Source organism: Alternaria postmessia (assembly GCF_024291825.1).
Source record: "Alternaria postmessia strain BMP 2775 chromosome Unknown scaffold_36, whole genome shotgun sequence".
Classification (NCBI taxonomy): domain Eukaryota; kingdom Fungi; phylum Ascomycota; class Dothideomycetes; order Pleosporales; family Pleosporaceae; genus Alternaria; species Alternaria postmessia.
The window spans coordinates 105,903-126,844 of record NW_026260109.1 but is presented as its reverse complement, the minus strand read 5'-3'; the positions used below and the strand labels follow the sequence as shown (position 1 = coordinate 126,844).

The 20,942-nt window shown below is 51.1% G+C and overlaps 6 protein-coding genes across 6 annotated transcripts; 4 read left to right on the top strand and 2 right to left on the bottom strand.

Moving 5' to 3' along the window:
* Nucleotides 1-700: 700 nt before the first annotated feature.
* Nucleotides 701-3,244, top strand: J4E82_006282 (uncharacterized protein; the record flags this gene model as incomplete). Its single annotated transcript, XM_051732539.1, has 4 exons — nt 701-1,025; nt 1,101-1,250; nt 1,316-1,742; nt 2,278-3,244. 4 exons carry the CDS (start codon nt 701-703, stop codon nt 3,242-3,244), a joined length of 1,869 nt encoding a protein of 622 aa, XP_051587685.1.
* Nucleotides 3,245-5,466: 2,222 nt separating this feature from the next.
* J4E82_006281 (uncharacterized protein) lies at nt 5,467-6,591 on the bottom strand (the record flags this gene model as incomplete). Its single annotated transcript, XM_051732538.1, has 4 exons — nt 5,467-5,774; nt 5,827-6,048; nt 6,110-6,481; nt 6,531-6,591. The coding sequence occupies 4 exons, from the start codon at nt 6,589-6,591 to the stop codon at nt 5,467-5,469; spliced, it is 963 nt and encodes a 320-aa protein (XP_051587684.1).
* A 2,195-nt stretch (nt 6,592-8,786) lies between these two features.
* On the top strand, nt 8,787-13,600 carry J4E82_006280 (uncharacterized protein; the record flags this gene model as incomplete). The annotated part of the gene is made up of 5 exons (XM_051732537.1): nt 8,787-10,438; nt 10,494-10,564; nt 10,614-12,026; nt 12,081-13,094; nt 13,146-13,600. 5 exons carry the CDS (start codon nt 8,787-8,789, stop codon nt 13,598-13,600), a joined length of 4,605 nt encoding a protein of 1,534 aa, XP_051587683.1.
* Nucleotides 13,601-15,512: 1,912 nt separating this feature from the next.
* On the bottom strand, nt 15,513-16,729 carry MCR1 (NADH-cytochrome b5 reductase; the record flags this gene model as incomplete). Its single annotated transcript, XM_051732536.1, has 4 exons — nt 15,513-15,956; nt 16,020-16,225; nt 16,278-16,608; nt 16,685-16,729. The coding sequence occupies 4 exons, from the start codon at nt 16,727-16,729 to the stop codon at nt 15,513-15,515; spliced, it is 1,026 nt and encodes a 341-aa protein (XP_051587682.1).
* A 531-nt stretch (nt 16,730-17,260) lies between these two features.
* J4E82_006278 (uncharacterized protein) lies at nt 17,261-17,530 on the top strand (the record flags this gene model as incomplete). The annotated part of the gene is made up of 2 exons (XM_051732535.1): nt 17,261-17,269; nt 17,333-17,530. The coding sequence occupies 2 exons, from the start codon at nt 17,261-17,263 to the stop codon at nt 17,528-17,530; spliced, it is 207 nt and encodes a 68-aa protein (XP_051587681.1).
* A 730-nt stretch (nt 17,531-18,260) lies between these two features.
* J4E82_006277 (uncharacterized protein) lies at nt 18,261-18,989 on the top strand (the record flags this gene model as incomplete). Its single annotated transcript, XM_051732534.1, has 1 exon — nt 18,261-18,989. The coding sequence occupies one exon, from the start codon at nt 18,261-18,263 to the stop codon at nt 18,987-18,989; it is 729 nt and encodes a 242-aa protein (XP_051587680.1).
* Nucleotides 18,990-20,942: the final 1,953 nt, after the last annotated feature.

Genomic DNA, 20,942 nt, shown 5'->3' with positions numbered 1-20,942 from the left:
CTAAGGACAACAACGATACTCAATAGACGGACATGCCGCTTTCAGGGCGCGGATTACCCGCTGTACAAGCAATGCCGTAACATATTCAGTCTTTGGCCGGAACTGTTGACGACGAAACTATGTGTGGCGGAAGAGGGGCTGGTTCTGAAAGGATTGATTGGGGCGGAAAACTGAAGGTCTCGATTGTTATGGGGTGATGGGGCGAACATACGGAAGACAAGAGTTAATGAACCATAAAGAACTCCATATCCCCCTATTAGTGTTGGTCACAAAGAAAAGACCTCTTACTCTGATCACCTGGGCAGGTATGCAAAGCTACTAGCATTGTATAGAGAAACCGGATATCACAAGCTTACTTTACACTGGCTTGTCTCAGCTGTTGCCAATCGAGAGAAGACATGTCTTTTGAAAAGGGTGTTGCATGCAACAACAGGACGAGTGCTGTGTATATTACTGGCTTGGGTCATGAATACCCGTCCCACTCAATCAAGCAGGAGCACTTCATGCAACTGTTAGAGAAATTGCACCCCGACGAAGTAAATTCGCCAATGTTAGTACTCATTACCCTGACATATGACACTTTTCTCTCCTCTTCTAACATAGCAAAAGTATCCAAAAACTCGGGCGATTCAATGATAGATCAAGAATCCTCTCTCGCCCAACTACCATCGACTTCAATAGATGTACCAGGGAAGACGCCATGCCTCCAGAAATCGATTGGACCTCTCGCATATTTCGCACTTCAGGGGTACGGCTTGCTACCTCTGCGTGCAAGAAGGCTATGCAAGAAGCTCAACTTGGACCTCGCGATATAACGCATACTGTGGCAGTAACCTGCACTGATCAGAACAATCCAGGATACGATCACTTTGTATGTCAAGAGCTTGGACTTCGGTCAAGTGTGCAAAGGTCGTTACTCCATGGTGTTGGCTGTGCGGGTGGTTTATCGGCGCTTCGTACAGCTGCTGACATTGCCGCCGCGGCATCACTTAGAGGTCGGCCTGCACGCATTTTGGTAATGGCATGTGAGTTGTGCAGTCTCTTTCTTCAAGCAGAGCTGCAAGCCACCCTACAAGACGGAGAACTACACATAGGTCCAGCACTATTCTCAGATGGCGCTGCGGCGCTGGTGGTATGCAACTATCTTGCATTAGAGGAGAAGCAAACACCGGTGTTCGAATTGTTAGAGTGGGGTAGCATGGTAGTGCCCGATACTTCCGGACATATGTCTTACGTCATAAAGAAGAATGGTGCGTCTCCGCTTCCTTCTGTTTCGTATACTCTTTATTGCAGATTATTACTGACACTGTAGCAGGCATGATAGCCACCATCAGCAAATTCGTTCCAGAAGCAGCCATCAAGTCCATCATACCCATGTTCAGACATCTTCGCGCTGCCATCGATATTACCCACAAGGCCGCATCGTTGGTCCGCAGTCAGGCTTCAAGCTTCGATTGGGCGATACATCCAGGCGGCGCGTCCATTCTACAAGGGGCCAAGCAAGCCCTGTGTCTCACTGATGACCACATTCGAGCCTCACTCGACGTCTACCAACATCATGGCAACTCATCAAGTCCAACCGTTCTTATCGTGCTAGATAAACTCCGTATGATGGGAGAAGGCAGAGAGAACGTAGTCGCCACCAGCTTCGGACCCGGGCTTATAATCGAGATGTGCATAATGAGGCGGTGTCGTCACATTGCTGTGCCGCGTCCATTCAAGGTCGACAAGCATACCTCTTGGTATGCTTCATGGCTTTCTTTACGCGCGTGCTTGCCGAAAAGAGGGTCAAGAAGGCAGCCGAACGTAAAAGAAGTTGTGGTGAAGAAGACGAGGGGGTATGTTCCGATTTTATGGTAGGGAGTAGCAATGCGACTTTTTGTTCTAGTTTTGCTACATACAAGATATATTGAGAGGAGTTCAGTATATCAATTGCAGGGTATATGGGACTGTATGTAACTGTCGTCTGAGGCCTGCCAAAAGAGACTCTTCGTGACTGTTTTTCCACGCAAAACCATATGTCGAGGTTGCCTGTTTAGCGTATCATTTGGAGAGTGTGGTCGGTCTCAAGAAATGTCGTGACTAGCACAAAGCCGCATTACTATGGTTGCTGTTCGAGTGCACGGTAAAGAGCCGCCCACGGGCCATAAATTAGAGTGGGTCCGATCATGACGTCAACGCGTCTAATCTCCAAACGACGCGACTTGACATATCACTCGTCCTTCATGAACCTTAAGACACAACCTGCAATCCGAATATGGCACGAACACGCTCAAGCAAGTTACATGTTGAGCAAACTGAAGCACCACCGGCCGTCCAAGGCAACGACGACGTCACCGAAGCCGGTGAGAGGCTGGCAACGCCACCTTCTGCATCCTTTAAGAACAAATTAAAGAGATACCAATACACAGAGACACGGACAGTGCAAGACAATCCACCGTTATCTGCATCGCCGACAAAATCTAGAAAGCGTGGTAGGACGACCGCAACGGCAGCTGTCAAAAGCTCTCCCGAATCGTCCGCAAGACCAAAAAAGAAGCGAATGCCTAGCAGATATGCCGACCCATCCAAATACGCACATCTATCGCCACTGGTCGACATACTTCAGCCCAATCTGATATGTGTCTTCGTTGGCACGAATCCAGGCGTTCAGACCGCCACCGCCGGACACGCATATGCGCATCCTTCCAACCTATTTTGGAAGCTCCTCCACTCTTCAGGGCTTACCGACCGTCGACTGAAGCCTGAAGAAGACCGGAGTCTCCCTGATCTGTATTGTATGGGCAACACTAATATCGTCGAGAGACCATCCAAAGACGCTGCTGAGCTTTCGAAAGAGGAAACAGCAGCAGGTACCGCGAACCTCGATGCCAAGTTCCTAAAATACAAACCAGAAGCTGTATGTATAGTAGGGAAGGGTATCTGGGAAGCGATATGGAGGTATCGCTATGATAAAAACCTTGGCAAGAAAGATTTCAAGTACGGATGGCAGGATGAAGAACACAATATGGGCAAAAGCAGGGATGACAAGGAAGAGCGAGATACCAACGGGAATGTATGGAAGGGGTCCAGGGTATTTGTTACCACGAGTACAAGTGGACTAGCAGCGAGTCTAAAGCCGGCCGAGAAAGAAGCTATCTGGAAGCCCTTTGGGGAATGGGTGCAGAAGCGAAGGGCTGAACGGAACTTTGTACCTCGGCCTTTGGAGGCCCAGGAAGCTAGCGACGAGACGCTAGAAACTTGAGCGCTGTCAGTTACGGAAACTGCCGCCACATGTCGCTGGAAGACTCAACAGTTGAACAGCTCTACGATACAAACAAGCAAAAGATCACGGCCAAGCCCTCTGTCCTCCATCACCATATCAGAGCAATGAGTAAACAGACTTCTCCGCTGTCTTATTTACGAACCTTGAGAGTCACGACTTGTTTCGCTGTTCAAAGTCACAACCTACCAGATGAACCAACCCATGACTTTGGTACTGACAACTCCGGGGTTCCATTGCTTGTATCGTGACTGCGCCTCAGCCGCGCCACAAGAAGACGACAGATTGTCTCGTTGGTTATTTTCGAGATCCTTTTTGCGCCAAGCCGGCTCTCTTCCAGAGTAACAAACTTCGGTTTTCGGACCGCAGACTCTCCACTTGGTAACCGACGGCGTATTGACTTGGCGCCGGACGCATCCGCGCCGTTCAAGGTTCGCTGTACGTACGCCGCCGCGGATTTCGGATCTCTTGGCGGTAAAATCCTCGCATATCATACCTCACGAGTAGCACTCTGACAGCAGCTGCTCAAGCGGCATGACGTTGTCAGAATACTAATCTCGTTGTTGTTATCCCAGAAGCCAAATCGACTGCATCCCCATGATTTGACTGAGCCACCATGACTGGCCCGTCTAGTATTGCCTGCTGAAAAAGTGGCGCCACAACTAAACTATATCGAGAACTAGCGCGCGGAAAACACGGCAAGTTTGTATTGCAACTGCACCTCACATCGCAGCGTGCGTTTCCTAAAACGGAGTCCAGAACCCGCTCTCTTTCAAAGGAGGTGGGTGAGAGGGGCTTCAGAGAGACTGTGTACAATACTTCTGCTCCACGTCCATCACATTTATGAGCAGACTTGCCAGTAACACCACACGACACATCAACGCATTGCAAATCACACCGTCCACACCTGCACATGCATATTACCACGCAATCAAGTCATGCACCTCAGATACCAAGACTTTGCGTACGCGTATGACAAGGGTCCTGCGCCTACCGTTACAGTAGTGGCTTGCTCGACCCCACCTGTGCCATAGCAAGCCCGAGCGAATGCCACAGTTACGCGCCATTGCTGCCACACTTGTGGCGCCGAGCAAAGCTCATCCGCAGTATCTAGATGTATGAGCTCTATTCGGACATCTACGCGGTCAATTGAAATGAGCACGTTGGTTCGTGCATAGCCTTTCCGCCCTTTACGTTGCAGATCCGCTGTTGCCGTTTGCCGAAAGCAACAGCCAGCGCGTCGAGGCCTGTAATCTTAAAAACACGAGTTCATCCCCCAAGATTCTAACATTACTGTGCCACATCCCTCTGCCACACTTCCTCTGCCACAGAGCACACTTCATATTCTGCCACACCACAAGCCTCACCAAGACCCGCGATACGCTTAGACGCTTCACCAGCCACGAACCCGCATCTCTATTCCAACGTCAAGTCGACAACATCACAACAGCAAGTATGAGCTACCCGGCGCCTCAACAACCTGGTTACTATGGCCCGCCACCGCAGCAGGGCTATGGACAGTACCCTCCTCCTCAACAACAGGTAAGTCTTATGAAATATGCATGCTCCTGCCTGGGTCAAGTTTGCGCAAGTTGAGGGTGTGGCTGACGGTGTATTTGGCACAGATGTACTACCAACAAGGTCCGCCTCCACCTCAAGAGGAACCAAAGAAAGACAGAGGATGCTTGACTGCTTGCCTTGCGACTTTGTGCTGCTGCTGGCTCTGTGGTGAGACATGCGAATGCTGCCTCGATTGTCTAGACTGCTGCGACTGCTGCTAGTCCGCTTCTTCAAGTATGCGACAACGATAACGGCGGTTCATTGGGGAAGGAATCTGGAAAACGAGACGACCACACGCTCACTACATTTCCTTGATGTAAGGGCGCGTATATCCACCGGGTTTCGATGATGGGCACACCAGGGGGAGGACTTGATTTAATGGCTTTGGTTTGTCACTGCAGTGGCAATGGAGTTAAGTGGTATTGCTCTTAGTGTTTGTTGATACAAATCTGAAATTCACTTCTATCTCATTATGCTCCCCTTTCCATCTTCGAGTGAGAGAATCACAAGTTGGCTGAAGCTATGTTGGCAATAACCCATGTTTCATGACTAGTGTTAGGAAATACCTGCCGTTACGCTCGTGAACACATACTTCGATACCGACCGATCCAAACGAAACGATCAGCCAACGAAAACCGCCGCGGTTAGTCCTCGTAGTTCTCTTCAAGTTCTTCTTGATAGGCCTCCTGCGCTTCGATGAGTTCCTCGCGCTTCTCCTCCATAGACTCCCGATCGCTACTTGAGATGGAGGAGCCGTCCTCGTCATGGGTTGGGACTGGGGGAGGTTCTTCAAAGGCCGGGTGGTTCTCATAAGGATCCGATGGAGGAGGCGCACCATAAGCAGGATCCGCTCCGTAACCAGGGTCAGCGCCGTAGCCACCTGCAGCCGCAGCAGGAGCCGCAGGTGGAGGAGCATACGACTGTTGCTTGCTCTCATCGTCGCTGTCGTCAGCTGGGAAATGTTAGTGGCAGAATTTTGTATGAAAGCTGTAGGGGAAACAAACCGAGTTGATGGCCAATAAAGGCACCGGCTGCAATACCGCCGACACCAGCGGCAGCGAGCATGGCAGTAGAGTGGCCGCTCTTCTTCTTTTCGGCCTCGTTGGTGGCTGCTCCAGATGGCGTGTAGTCGTGTCCCTGGTGGCCATGGGTGTTTCCGAAAAGGCCACGTTCATCGTGACCACCGGGTGGCATGTAAGGTGCGCCTGCGGGAGGAGGAGCATATGCTAGATCCAGGTGTACAAAGTCAGTCCATGTCTCACATGCAGCTCGTTCGGGGGCACTTACGGCCAGGTGGCAGATGCGAAGGAGGATCCCACTGTGTGCGACCAGTGGCTTGTTCAATGTAGAACCAGCGCTGGCTGTTCTGGTCCCATTGCTGTGTCCAGCCTGGCGGCATTGGTGGAGGCGCTCCGTAAGGCGCAGGTGGGCCTACGGGCGTAGGAGGGCCACCATATGGTTGTTGTTGCCCATAGCCTTGAGGTGGGTAACCTTGTCCTTGGGGTGGGTACCCTTGAGGAGGACCCTGAGGCGGATAACCATGGCCCTGGGGCGGGTAACCTTGATCTTGGGGTGGGCCGCCGTGTCCACTTTGTCCGTAGTAGCCATCAGAGAGTGCGCGGTCACCAGGACCAGCACCGCCTGGAGCGCCATGAGAATCTACTGAAATTAGTGTTGTGCTTTACATTGATACAGCAGATACACATGCCGGCTGGCTTCTTATCGTCATCATCCATGAGCTCCTTCATCTTCTTCTTGAGGAAATCCATGATTTTGACTTGTTATCTAGCAAACGTAGAGCTGGTCTGTAGCAATACAAAGAGACGTCGTGCGGGGTAGTAGGAAGTACTGAGAAATGAGAAACTTTAGAGCTTTTGATATGCGCGGGGTGCAAGTGGCTTTAAAGCAAACGGATCCTGTGCACAGTCCGTTGCCAGCGGGGCATCTCAGGGCGCCCCCGGAGCGCACTGCCCCAGTTGTCTTTGAGCAAATCGCTCACGCTGTACATGCTTGGCATGATGCAGAGGGGAAGGAGCATGGCTTCGAGTGGAGGGGCATGTCAAAGCTGACCACTCCACTGGCAGGCGGGTGGTAAAAGTGGGGTGATAAAACGGCCTGATACGTCTGGCGGCTCGCCGGAGCTCCATTGTTTGTAAAGGCTCCATTAGTGAAGCTTGGCGTGGATATATGAAGCTTTCTTCGCTGCGCGTTCAGTGTTATGTCAGGGTGTATGCTGTTGGCATTCCGCGACGGCGAGTTACGCAAAACTTGCAGTCGATTTTATATTCTTAATCTTTGATGGGTCCAATGTTCGACTCAGCTCCGGCAGAGTATAAGGGGTCTGCTTCATTCCGGGATCCTCGTATCATAATCGATGAGCTGGTGAGTGGTAACATGTGGTTGGTGACTGAGGCTTAGCGGATCGCATGCGCCATTTATTGTGGCACTTCTGCCACCGTGGCTAGATTATGAGGCGCACCACGATAGCCGCGAACACCAGATTTTGCATGCCGCGTGATGTCAGTAGGGAACACGAGGGGCTTGCACATGTTGCACCGCTGTACCATTACACTACCGTACCGTTGCATCGCTGCACACATATGTAGAATTGTTGTAGTAGGCGCAGCCGGCAATGAAGTTGAAGGTCTTCCTAAGTCAGTAGGATATCCCTTCCGTGACAAATTTGGCAATTGCGAGAGAAGTGCTGATAATAATATGAAGATGTCCGGGCAGCCGGTACAAAGGCACAAGTTGAGTTTCCAATGCCGGGGTGCTGGTTCAAATGGTCTTCTCTTAACCTGGTACAGTGTGCGTGTATTCACGGGTTCCAGGGTGGACTGGCAGGTGTCGCACAGTCGTGACTCGCGACCTTGAACACCTCATCGGGCCGGAGGCGGAACGGTACGCACACGTGGGCATTACGCAATTCATCAAGTAACAAGGCGACCCTGGGCCAAAAGCCGCCGAGGATTAACCATGAACTGCGCTTGCACGACTGTTTGGTGTTTTGCGTCTGGCAGTCAGACGACTGGATGGCGAAGAAGAGGACGAGACGCTTGGCGTTGTTTTTGTGTATCGCGGATGGGAAAGAGCCACCCGAGGTTGGGGAAAGAGCCACCGGCACGCCGGTCTAAATTTGAGCCGGACGAGAAGGCGGGACAGGAGCATCGATGAGACGTTTGGCTAGTCGTGAATAGTAAGCAACTAGACGCAAAGCATCAGGAGAGTCCGAAAGTGATTGCAAGTTAGGTTGCGTTGAGACGAATGGGAGGATGGGTGGATTGATGGGGTCTGTGTTGCATGGTCTGAGCCTTGGGTTCTAGAACCAGATCCATGACGTCGGCTCCATCAGAGGGTGACTCGAGGACCGCCAACGATACCCAGCGGAAATTACGCCAGTCGCGAATGGCATGGAATGGGCATTCGAAGAATGCCATGTGTGGTGTCATAGCCCTGTCTCGAAGGCGATGCAGCCCTGAAGCAGCCTGGAGAGTATCGCGCGGTTGTTCCAGCTCCAGCCCACGTCGAGTGCGATCGCGATCGACCTGTTGCAGGGGAGGCCAAGCACGAGCACAAGCGAGATCTGCGGCCTCTTGACCCTCCTGTACGCTCCGCCAGATGCGATAGCTGAAAACAAATGTGCAGAGCGTCTTCATGATGCCCTGAGGACACGACATCCATTGAATTACCACTGCCATCGTCATCGTCGCCGCGCTACCTCACCACCGCCCTGATCACCAGACCCGAGCCTGCGAGACCCCCCGAATTGTGCCGCCGTGTCAAGATACTTAGCGCGCAACGCTGGCCATCCCACCGGTGTCATCTACTCGGTCCATACGCGGTGAGACTTGATGCTAGATCTGGAGACGACGCTCCACCACACCGACCTTTGCTCGTAGCGTGACGTTCGTGGGCGCGATCAACGGCCTTTGCCCTATCTGTTGACTCGCATCCTGGCATTTCTATGTGGGAGCCGCGTTCAATCTTCACAGGTACTAACACGACATCGACGCCTCACGACACCACGCCCGAACAGCGTAGACTGAACATCGCCAGCCATCACGAGCCTCTCGCTACCACGCCCGGCACTCTAGAGTCGCCCATAGTCCTTGATACACCAGCCAATCTCCCCGTACTACAGCCCCCATGGACGCCCAAGTCGCCACTTGACCATCGCGACTGGAATCAACCCCCGGCTTCTGCGCCGCTGCAGAGCAGTCGACGACACAGTGGGAAGCAGCAGCCTGTGCGGACACCACCGGCTGTCGTTGGCATCAAGCGCCCCCCTCCCTTCAGTGACTTCGCCTCCGCGTCTGCGTCGTCTACGCACCCACCAGCGCCCGCCAGCGAGCCCTTGCACAAGCGCCGAAAAGCGCACCCGCGTTCGCGATACTCCCTCGACCACTTCAGCTTCCCCAAGAGCGCCTACTTTCGCCCGGACGGCCAACCGCCCTCGCCCCTCTTCTTTTCTTCGCGAAACAACCGACCACAACTGCCCGCACGCTTCTCGAGTAGCGAGGCAGCAGCAAGGATGCTCAGCAAAACGCGCGAGGACAGTGGCATCAAGACCGTCACACTCGCAAGGGGAACATTTAGCGGTCTCAGCCCCCCAGGGCCACCAGGGGCTGCCAGTGGGCGCACTTCAGAGCGTTCAAGCGTGGCGCCTACAGCATCGCCTGATTCGCGCGACAAGAGTGATCCGTTGCGCATACTCGGCTCCGTTGGCATAGTCGAACTGCTCGAGCAAGATGAGCGGCCAACTTTCATCGTTGATACGGGCGATTTCGCAAATTACATGCCCGAATCTTCCCGGTTGCAGATACTCTTCTCCAACAATGCCCTTCGATCTAACCCGTCCACCTGGGAGCTGGTAGCTGGAAGGCCGACTGGTTCTCCGTCTGATGATGATACGGCGCATGCGACACAACAATTTCGAGGCTGGTTGCTTAGCACTGGGGTCCAGGCCGATTCTTCCGAAGTGAACCCTTCTCCTGTAGAACATGGTGGCATTGTGTGGACATGTTACACCCTTCGAAAACGGCTGCGCGTCGTCTCTGGTTCCATCTCCGCTCCTGCCATCGTTTTGCCTGCTTTGGATGGACCCAACGATTTTGCTATACCTTCGACCTCGTCCGCAGGTCTCGGTTCGGGGACCAACGGTGATACCACTTCATCTTCCGCTGATCAGGGCGAAGCACAAGATTATTTTGGCAGCACTATTCCTAGTGTTCCCCAGGGGGCCCAGGGTGAACCGACTCCTCCCATCTCTGCACCCCAACCTGAGCCGATTCAAAAGAAATTCGTCAACCAGGGCAATGGCATGATCCCAAAGCCATCTCAAATAGACATATCGTCAGCGGAAGAATCCTCTTCCTTTGCGAACGAGTGCGTATTGCGAGCTCACACTGCAGGCGATGTTGACCCGTTCCATAGAGAAACTAACGCCCATCGGGATGATCACCACGACATGGGCTTCTTCGACTGGACCAGACTGGCAATGTCGCCCTCCCTTCCCAGACACATTCAGTTTGCGCGCTCAATTGATTGGGCGAGCACACCTTTAGGTCCAATCGAGTACTGGTCTAATGACCTTCGCGCTATGTGCAATCTTATAATGTAAGTCGATCAGTCTTATACGCACCTTCTCAGCGTAAATACTGACAATGACCAGGGCGAGCCCCCACCCAGCTGCTATGTACTGGGGAGAAGAACTCGTTGCTATTTACAACGAAGCCTATATTGGTATGATCGCCTTCTCCAACACGTCTACATGTATTAACGTCTCGACTAGGACTCGCAGGGCAAAAACACCCCGCTCTTATGGGACAGAGTTACAAAGTGGCTTGGGCGGAGATATGGGACGATGTCAAGGGAGTATTTGCCAATGCACGTCTTACCGGGCAAGCGACAATGAAGGACGACGATTGCCTGTTTATGAAACGCAATGGGTTCCTCGAAGAAACATACTTTTCGTGGTCCATCATCCCCATGGTCGGCCAAGACGGTACGGTCATGGGTCTCTACAACCCCGCTTTCGAGAAGACACGCCGCAAAATTGCAGAAAGACGCATGCTCACGCTCCGCGAAGTTGGCGAACGGACTGCCACCGCTCGGGAGGTCAAGGGCTTCTGGGATCAGGTGTTAATAGCACTGACCGAGAACGAGTTCGATACCCCGGTAGTAATGCTCTACAGCGTAAACGATGAGAATGATAGTGACTCGTCTTCTATACAATCCAGCAGCTTGCTAGGTTCGAAACAGTGTTTCCTCGAAGGCTCTTTAGGCGTCCCAGCTGGCCATCAAGCTGCTCCTGAGCAGATTGACTTGAAGGAAGGGCAAGAGGGCTTTGGTCCCGTCTTCCGGGAAGTAATGAAGACTGACAAGCCCGTGGTTGTTAGCATCGGATCAGGCGATCTACCGCATGCCATGATGGACGGGCTGGACTGGCGAGGTTTTGGCGACCCCTGCAGAGACGTCGTCATATGCCCAATTCATCCTACGACAGGCGAAAACATACTTGGCTTCTTGGTCATGGGCATCAATCCGCGGAGACCCTACGACGACGATTACAACCTTTTTGTCCAATTATTGAGCCGCCAGTTAGCCACTTCTCTGGCTTCCGTCGTTCTTTTCGAGGAGGAAATTCGAAGAGGACAGAGAGCAGCACGCCTCGCAGCAGAAGATCGTTACAACCTTTCAACCCAACTTGCTGCACGCACACAGGAAGCCAGGGAAAGCGAGACGAGATTTACGCGAATGGCGGAGCTGTCTCCTGCAGGTCTCTTCATCGCTGATCACGTCGGAAAGATAACTTACTGCAACGATACATGGTACGAGATCTCGCGAGTACCAAGAGAGCCAGAGATGACGGACAGGTGGATCGACTACGTCAAGGACGAGGATCAAGGCCTCATCCTTGCGCATTGGAAGGAATTAGTCAACGACACTACGCCTATCAACATCGAGTTTCGCTTTAAAGCACCTTGGGAGGACCGAAACCGCAACAAAAGTGAGACCTGGGTCCTGTTCCAGGCCTATCCAGAGAAGGATGACGATGGGCAACTCAAGAGCGTTTTTGGAAGCATCACGAACATCTCACCTCAAAAGTGGGCCGAAGGCTTCCAAAAGCGGAAGATGGAGGAAGCTGTCGAACTCAAGCGACAACAGGAGAACTTCATTGACATAACATCGCACGAGATGAGAAGTAGGATTCTTCCCTACATCAACCGCTTATGAGTATATGCTAACGTCTTACAAGATCCTTTATCTGCTATTCTGCAGTGTGCCGATGAGATTAGCACCATCTTAGGCGACTTCAGAGCTTCAGGTTCCAATGTCATCGAGGAAGGCATTGTTGCCGATTCGATTGATGCGGCACAAACAATCGCCTTATGCGCACAGCATCAAAAGCGTATCGTCGACGACGTTTTGACGTTATCAAAGCTCGACAGCGCAATGCTCATGGTGACACCAGTGGACGCTCAACCCTTACAAGTGGTGCAACGTGCGCTGAAGATGTTCGAAGGAGAGGTGCAAACAGCTGGCATTCAGATGGAGTTCGTCCTGACCGACTCATTCACCAAGCTCGGTGTTGATTGGGTGAAGATTGACCCCTCACGAGTGCTTCAGGTACTCATCAATCTTACCACCAACGCGATCAAATTTACGACCACCGAGGAGACCAGAACCATCAAGGTCGTTCTATCAGCATCGCGAGTACGTCCATCGGCAAGCGAACATCCTACCGTTAGCTATTTTCCCATGCGAGCCAAGAGGACCGACCAAACTTTTGGACCTGACTGGGGTGATGGTGAAGAGATCTTCTTGGAATTTGCAGTACGGGATACTGGCCGGGGCCTTACGCCGGAGGAGAAGAAGCTCCTTTTCCAACGCTTTTCTCAGGCAAGTCCACGGACACACGTCCAGTACGGCGGATCTGGCCTCGGCCTGTTCATCTCCCGCGAGTTGACAGAGTTACAAGGTGGAGAGATTGGCGTCTCTTCCGAAGCAGGCAAAGGCAGTACATTCGCGTTTTACGTCAAGTGTCGGAGGAGCAGCGAGCCACAAGAAGCCTTGGAAGTCCTTCCAACTCCATCAATGTCCAGGAAGGTGTCGAATGCGAAGGATAAGGGCAGAAAGGAGCTACCTCTTCCGTCGAAGATCGCAACCAAAATCAAGGATTTTGCTGCTGTGCCTGGCAAGGATAGCGTTGGTCCAAAGGCCAAGCCAAAGAAGAGGGAACTCAAAGTACTAATCGTGGAGGACAATCTTGGTACATGACTAAGGCTTCCCCTGCCAGTTTACTTTTACTAACATACCGCAGTAAACCAAAAAGTCCTTCAGCGCCAGCTCCAAAACCACGGCATCCAAACGACCGTCGCAAACCATGGCGGTGAAGCACTTGAAGCGCTCAAGTCTTCTACTTACTGGGCCTCACCCAATCAGTCTCCCCTGGAGGACATATCAGTCGTGCTAATGGACAAAGAGATGCCAGTCATGGACGGTTTACAATGCACCTCGCAAATTCGTGCTCTTGAACAACAGGGCAAGTTCAAGAGGCATGTTCCTATCATCGCGGTTACGGCAAATGCGCGCAGTGAACAGATCGCGACATTGCTCGCTGCAGGCATGGATGATGTTGTCAGCAAGCCGTTCAGGATCGGTGAGCTAATACCTAAGATCGAAGAGCTAGCAAGCAAGTTCGGAAGCAAAAGATTGCCGGACGAAGCTTCACTCAACGTGCCCGCTGGGCCGAGTGAACAGCCCTACGGCGTATGAAAGACATGCGTTACGACTCAGCGTACTTGGATGACAAAAGTATTTTTTGGGTATACGTCTACGACGATGGTTACGGTGATGCTCACGCATACAAGAGCTGGGCTCGACGGTGTTACGGAGTCTTCACATGGTGCATTGTCCCTAGCATGCATATCGGCATTTGATATGGGTTGTTATTTAATACGGGTTTTGGTCCCTCGGTAATAGTTATGCATATGGAATATACCCCCAGGGAGGTTCAGGCGTTGGTTGAAAAATGGCATATACACGCAAGCACTACGTAGTCAGTGCAATCAAGAACTAAGACTATGTGCAGGCTTTGGTTACTGTGGATGTGAGAGCGCAAAGTGAAAACTCGTGGCCTCATCCTGTAAAGCGCGTCGCTCTCTTCTCATCTCCCACTCATACCCTCATCTGCCTCTTCTCTTAATCTACGCGTCTTACCCCCACAACCTTATTTAACCTACCTTCCACCCCTTCAACTACTCCTCTTAGATCTTCAATATCTCTTCCTATATCTGATATCATATTCAATATTTCACCCACCTCATGCGCTGTCCGTCTACCCTCCACTCGGCTCAAGTCAGTACTCAAGCTGATCACGTCAGCCTTGCGTCGCACCCAAAGCCAACGACGTTGAAGATCGCAATTAGCGTATTCGAAGCCTAGGCGATTGCTGCTATGTAGATGGCTAGCTGAGGGCGAATCGTCATCTGAGTACGGGTGATACTGCGCTGCATAAGGCGATTTCTCGGATGGGTGAGTTGACGATTGAATTGACCATCGCGCCGGGTCTTGAGATTGATACTCAGGCTTGAGGAATGGATGCTCAAGACCTCGGAACGTTTGAATAAGATCGCGGATGGTGACACGCATCACGCTCAACGCCTCTTCTTCGCCGCTGGATCTCATCCTCTGAATGTCGCGGTCAAAATGCATCGTTTCCCTCCTGCTACCCCCTCTTCCTCGTCTACTTTTCTTTCGACCTCCATTTACATGCTTGCCACCACCATATCCACCGTAGTACTCCTCGGAATCGCTTCGGGCACCAGGACCATGACTGCGATCTCTCCTCACGTTCTTCAGTCTTCTTCTTACTTTTCTCAAGTGTCTCCTCTCCTCCAGCAGACCTTGTTTCAGGCTCGACAGTGTGTCCTTGATCTCTTCTGGAGCCGCTTGGAAAGTCATGAGATTTGACCAGGAGACTTTTAGTAAGGTCGCAAGTGTGAAGGTAAACGAGACAAAGCCGATAATCGTCGATACCATGGATAATGGCGAGAATGCTGTGTGGGATACTGTAACACCCATTGCGTATAGTTGTGTCGTTCTAGTGACTCGAGGCCCCTACGAACAGGCTAATCCTGTATGAGTAGATTTTGTGATGTATCTGTAGGCAGTTGATAAGCTGAGCCAATTGGCACTCACGAACGTCGAGGGACGTCTGTCGCGTTCCGAGTTCATGGGAATGTCAGCAGCATGTGTTGTTTACGTCGGCAAGACGCGAACTTGCCCCGAGTCATTTTCAAACGTCATGACTTGACCACTTCCTTAACAACGGTTGCTGGCGCCGATCCAATCGCCCGTAAGCTAGCGTGTTGATCTGCCGGCGTCTTGGTCGGTTTGCCTATTCAGGTACGAAGAAATCCCTTTTTCTTCTAGTGCACTGAACACCAAAACCAACCGTGACGATTTCGCAGGCACTTATGTTGTGAGCAATGCAGTCATACGCGGTAGATGTACTGAGTGGTGCAAATACTCTTCTTACACGTGGTAGTGCCTTCGGTTGTCTGCGCGACATATCACACAAAAAGGTTTGTTGGCTCGCGTTTCGAAGTGTCTAATTTCGCTTTTGCGAGATTATTCTCGAGAGAAAACGCGATCAGGTATCATACACATCTATGTTTACACATGCTTAGAACTTGTAGACCTGGTCCTTGCTGTAACCAAGCTCCTTCAGATAACCGTCAAGCTCGCCCTGGTCGCTGGGGCTCTTCTTGCCTCCACTGATAGCCTTGTACATGCCTGGCGGTCCGCAGACAAACAGCTTGATCTTGTCACCCTCCTTGGGCTCAGGCAAAACAGTCTTCAGGAGTTCCTTGGTCACGTATCCCTTGCCGCCTTGCCACGACTCAGGCGGGTTGTCCAAAACGTAGAAAGCGCGGAAGCGCTGGGGATATGTGTTCTCCAACTCCTCCCACTCGCGCTTCAACAGGATATCCTCTTCTGAGACGTTGCCGTATACGAGCGTAACCTTGGTCTTGTCCTCAGGGTTGCGGAAGATGTGTCGTGCAGTCTGCCACATGGGGGTGATACCGGTGCCACCAGCGATCAAGGCAATGTGCTCGTGCATGTTGGGCTATACACGTGGTATTTTGCGTCAGTTTTTGTCTCACAGCTGGGGCAACTGGGCGGCTCATACCTTCCACTGGAACTTGGGGATGGGACCCTTGATGTCTAGCCGTTGGCCTGGCTCCATGCTGTGCATGTGCTCAGACATAGGACCGTTGGGGTAGGCCTTGATGATGAAGTCGACGGAGCCCTTCTGGTCTACGTCGCTGATGGGTGTGTATGGTCGGATGACTGGCTTCTGCATCTCGGGGCCCTTGTATTTGGTAATTACGGCGGCTGTAGGAAGTCAGCATGTGGTCTAGCCAGTATTCTTGGTTGTCCAACATACAGGCAACGGGCAATCCGCTCTCCATATCCTCCTCGGGCAGCTTGAATCGGAGCTTCTTGGTGTTGTGGTTGACAACCTCGGTGTTCTCCAGCACTAGTGATACGAAGCCCTGGTCGCCTCCAGTGAAAGCCTTCTTGACCGAGCCGTCGGTAGAAGCGGGGATTTTCTTGGCCTCTTCTGAGGGCGGCGCATTGCCTTTCTGCCCCGACGGCGCATCGCCGCCCCTCATGTATAGGTAGGCACCAGCAAGACCAGCAGCGCCGATACCTGTGTAGAGGACACCATTGTTGCCACCGCTCTTGGGCGGCTCGGATGCGTAACGGCGGACTTGCTATCTCTTGTTAGTACTTTACACAGAGACTGGGAAGATTTGTAATGTCGCGTTCGGTGAGAATGTGCGCGCATACCTGGTGCAACGTCCTGGCCGGGCGGAAGATCTGTCTAGCAAACATGGCGAGACGAATTGATGTGATGAGGAGGGGATGGAAGGAGAATTGAGGTGTCTAGAGAAGAATAAGCGTTATCCAGGTGCTAAGGCCGGAGCTCATTGTAAGCTAGCGCCAAGCAGTAAACGTCATCGCGGGCGCTCTTTTGCCGACCAGTCCGAACTCAACACCATCGCCAGCATCTATCATCTCGTCGGTTTCGAGCGCATACTCAGCGGCATTGCGAAAGATACATTTGTTGGGACTCCTACATCAATGTTGTTGGACATCGGGAACGAACAGCACAGATAATGTCTTTGGCACTTACAGCCATAGCGGAGCTCAATATATGGAACCGAGAGACGGCCCGCGCCCGGATCAATCAACAGTATGAGGATTTCATCGCTCTGGCACCACGAAATGATACAAACAGAACACACGCAACACCCATGCGCGTGATATGATGCAGTCATGGCTACTAAAACTTTCACCAAAATCGCTGTCAACACGATGAACATACAGGCTGGGCGATCCAACGTGCGTGACAATTATGCCAAAATGGCTTGTGTATGGTTAGACAGCTTGTATGGTATATGGAGGTGAGATACCATCGCATTTACTTTAGACCAGCATGTTTCGCCCCCTCAGGAGGTCGAAGTCATCAAGACTTTCAATTACACAGTGCCTACCAAGATCGTTGAAAATGAGCAAGCCGCTTACACCACATACATGGACCCGCATCAGCCTTCGCTGACTGTTCTGGACCACACAATCCTCGAGCCTAGGGAAACTATTAAGAAGTATCCGTCTAAGCTTGTAATATCATAGGCGATGGGCACTCATTGGCATAAGTAGGATCGAAGGTCGGAGTGAATGATGAAAAGCTCGGTCCAGCCATGTCGCATTGACCGTCGCACTCACTTTTGTGGCTCGCTCAGATCTGATGAGACTATTCTTCTTGACTCGTATTTCTACTCACTTCTAACATCGACGCTCCACCATTCTTAATCGAAGTGGCCCTCAGGCATCTCTGGGTGCCTCGTTGCAGACCGCTTGTTTTTCATATACCATCGGATCGTTCGATGATTCCTAGCAAAATGACTCTCTTCCGCTCATACAACGTGACTCGCGATTGGGACCATAAGGAGAACTGATCGCTTCTCCTGATTGACCGAGTCTACAACTGCTACCACCACGGACGATCTCGACCGCAAAAACATCCTACAGCTTGCGGTATTCGAGATCAGCTACCATGGAGCAACCATGCCATCATGGCTACACTTGTGTACCCAATATTACTCCCGACTTGTCAATCTCTGTCTGTGCGGTCTGCTTCACAGAAGCTCGTATTGCTGAAGTGAAAGCCACGCAAGCTGCATTGTCTCGCCGTGGTGGTATATTCGATTCTTCCAACGCGGGAGGAGAATGGTGTACGACTGAGAGCAACGCTAAGAAGTGGATGACGCATAGGGATTGGACTAAACAGTGGAGGAGGACAAGACTTAATTGTTGGAGGCTTGAGGCAACACTGGAAAAGTTACAGGACGAACGATGCGATATGGCAGAACAATGGGGTCTAGACGAGGCGCTGTATATCTGGGAGCTTGTAAAAGATGAGTGTAGCCAAGTACCTGGTTATGGGCATACAGGGGATTTCGTTTCAACGAAGGTACAAGACACACAAGCCATCTTGAAGCCAGCACCTGCGGAAGAACAATCATCTGAAGAGGATTGGGAGACGGTTAAGTGTAGATGGAAGAAAAGATCTCAGCCACTAAAGAGTTTACTTCAAGACGAGCCCGAAAAAGCAGTCACCAAAGAGACGAACAGCGTCATCAACAGACTGAAGCATCTGGGTTGCACTTCGGAGAACCGCTTCAAAGCTCTCATCAAGCATGACACAAACGTAGTAACAAAGCTTGCCGAGCCGATAGAAAGACCACGACATTCGCCCAATGGCGACGCAATACCCAAAACACCCGACTCTGTTCGAGAGACCGCTTGGATGGAGCCTCGTTCGGCACTGAAGTGTAACTCGCCTTCCACTTCCCGCTCAAACAAGTCAGTCGTTATCAACGCACAGGCTACAATTCTTCCGCTTGGTACCACACCGGTTACGACAACGCCACATCACGAACACACGGTTGCAGAGAAGAGCCACAGACGCCTCACGTATAATCGAAACTCACGTTCCTATATACCGTCATGCTGGGCAAGTCCAGAAGGATACGAAAAGTACAACACTAGCCATTGCAAGGACACCTGGGCGACTATAGATCGGCTCTAAAAGGGGTTCGCGACATCGAAAGAGGAAGAACAAGAATACTGGGACGAAGAAGATGAGACGCTCACGGAAGAAGGTGAGAAATCTGCCATTGAAGAAGGAGAGGCAGCAGATAAGGGAGAAGAAAACATTAGGTCACCCTTTCAAGCACGGTTACCGCCATGGCAACCTGGACAGAAGATGTTCAGTATGAAGCAGAGAGTCTGTGAGAGCATCAACGAAAGGCTAGACTGCCTTGGAAGATAATGAAGACAGGAACGGCCAACAGCAGTCCTTGATCGGCTTTACCGGCTAGATCTCTGGAAGGCTTTCAGGGACCACGATGGTGCTTTGACGCGGAAGGAGGCAAAGAAGGCATGTGTATATGCAGAGAATGGCCCATAGGCGATATAAAGGTGTATGAGGATGATCACATATCACGATAAGTGTGAGAGCATGAGTAGAGGATAGAGTGAGCTGGCGTCTAATTATAGTCGCACTACCTTAAAGAGAGAAACTGCACATCTCTTTAGAGCAAAGTACTTATACCTACTACAACAAAGCCTGTTAGAACCTTCTTAGACATAGATAGAGAATCTAGAAGTCTATAATACTATTAATCTTTCTAGAATTTCTTCTTAGAAGCTAACGTAGGCAGTAAACTAGGGCATGTTATTCTTATATCCCTTTGAGTTTTCTATTGTATACGGTGGTCGCAAATTATGGAGAGGCTTACTGTAAAGAGGTATAACTGCTGGTACTCTCAATAAGCGACTCGCTGTGTATACCAAATTGCCTGTAAAAAGTACCGAGAAACTTGGTCTTAGACAAGACATAGTAGATTACCTTAAGCTGTTGCCGAAGATGGAGGTAGGGAGAAGAAGGAAGTTCGAGGACATCTAGTTGCAGACGGCTAAAGGGACTGTGCATGCAAACAGATGTACGAAGAAAGAGCGCGTGCTAGTGAAGAGTACTACTATATTAGACATGTTCGCTTTAAACGTGTCACTTCATGCGTGTTTCCCGCACATTACGCAATCTTCCCCGCTATAGCCTCTCTACATATTCCATGTCGTTCTCTCCTGTTCATTATTCTAGATTCGCTACTCTGGTGCGACATCTATTGAGCTCACGTAAATAGCAGAGTGATTCAAGCAGAGGGTATATGGCGGAGAAGATTTATACCTATTTACATGTCAGCTAGCGTCATTGATAGCTGACATGGATAGGAAGGTATTTCTACAGGAAGACCTCAGTCTTGATTCCACTCCCGAGACGGTCCTTGAAGACCCCGTTCAAGTCTCCCTGTAATTGACAGCTTGCATTTAGTTAATAGAATGTTACATGCTAGCCGTTCAATTATCAACGCCCATAGAGTCACCCCTTTGCTACAATAATGAATTATCCAGAGGCATATAAAGCGTCGCGATCATGTTCCTCTTAGTTTTCCTATACACAACCCAAAATCTTCGCCATACAACCAAGCCATACCTAGGTAGCAAAGCACGTTGACAACCAATCTAAAGCATTCTCGTAATACATACTCACAACAAGCTTAATATCGAAAAAATGCCCATAAACCCTGATCAAAACGCTTACCAAGACCGACACTACTACCAACGCCACGACATGAGTTCTATGCCGAGACAGGGCCTTATGCTTCCTCGCATAATGACAGGGCGGCAGGCCGCGGGTGATAGAAGACACTACATTCGCAACCCGCAGTCGAGAAGATTACCTTCAATAAATAGACAAGGCCTACTATGGAGGCCATACAATTGTGGTCCTTTAGAGCCCCGTGGTTGGTACTGATGGGTTTTGACGAGATGGAGAAGCAAATGAGAAAAAACCTCTGAACGAATTTTTGAACAGGGCAGAAGAGGAGAGGACACAGTGACTTCTGTACAGTTTTAATGGGCGCGTACCTATCTTACAGACAGTTACTCGTTGGAGTGATCTCTTCGTGTTTATCAGACT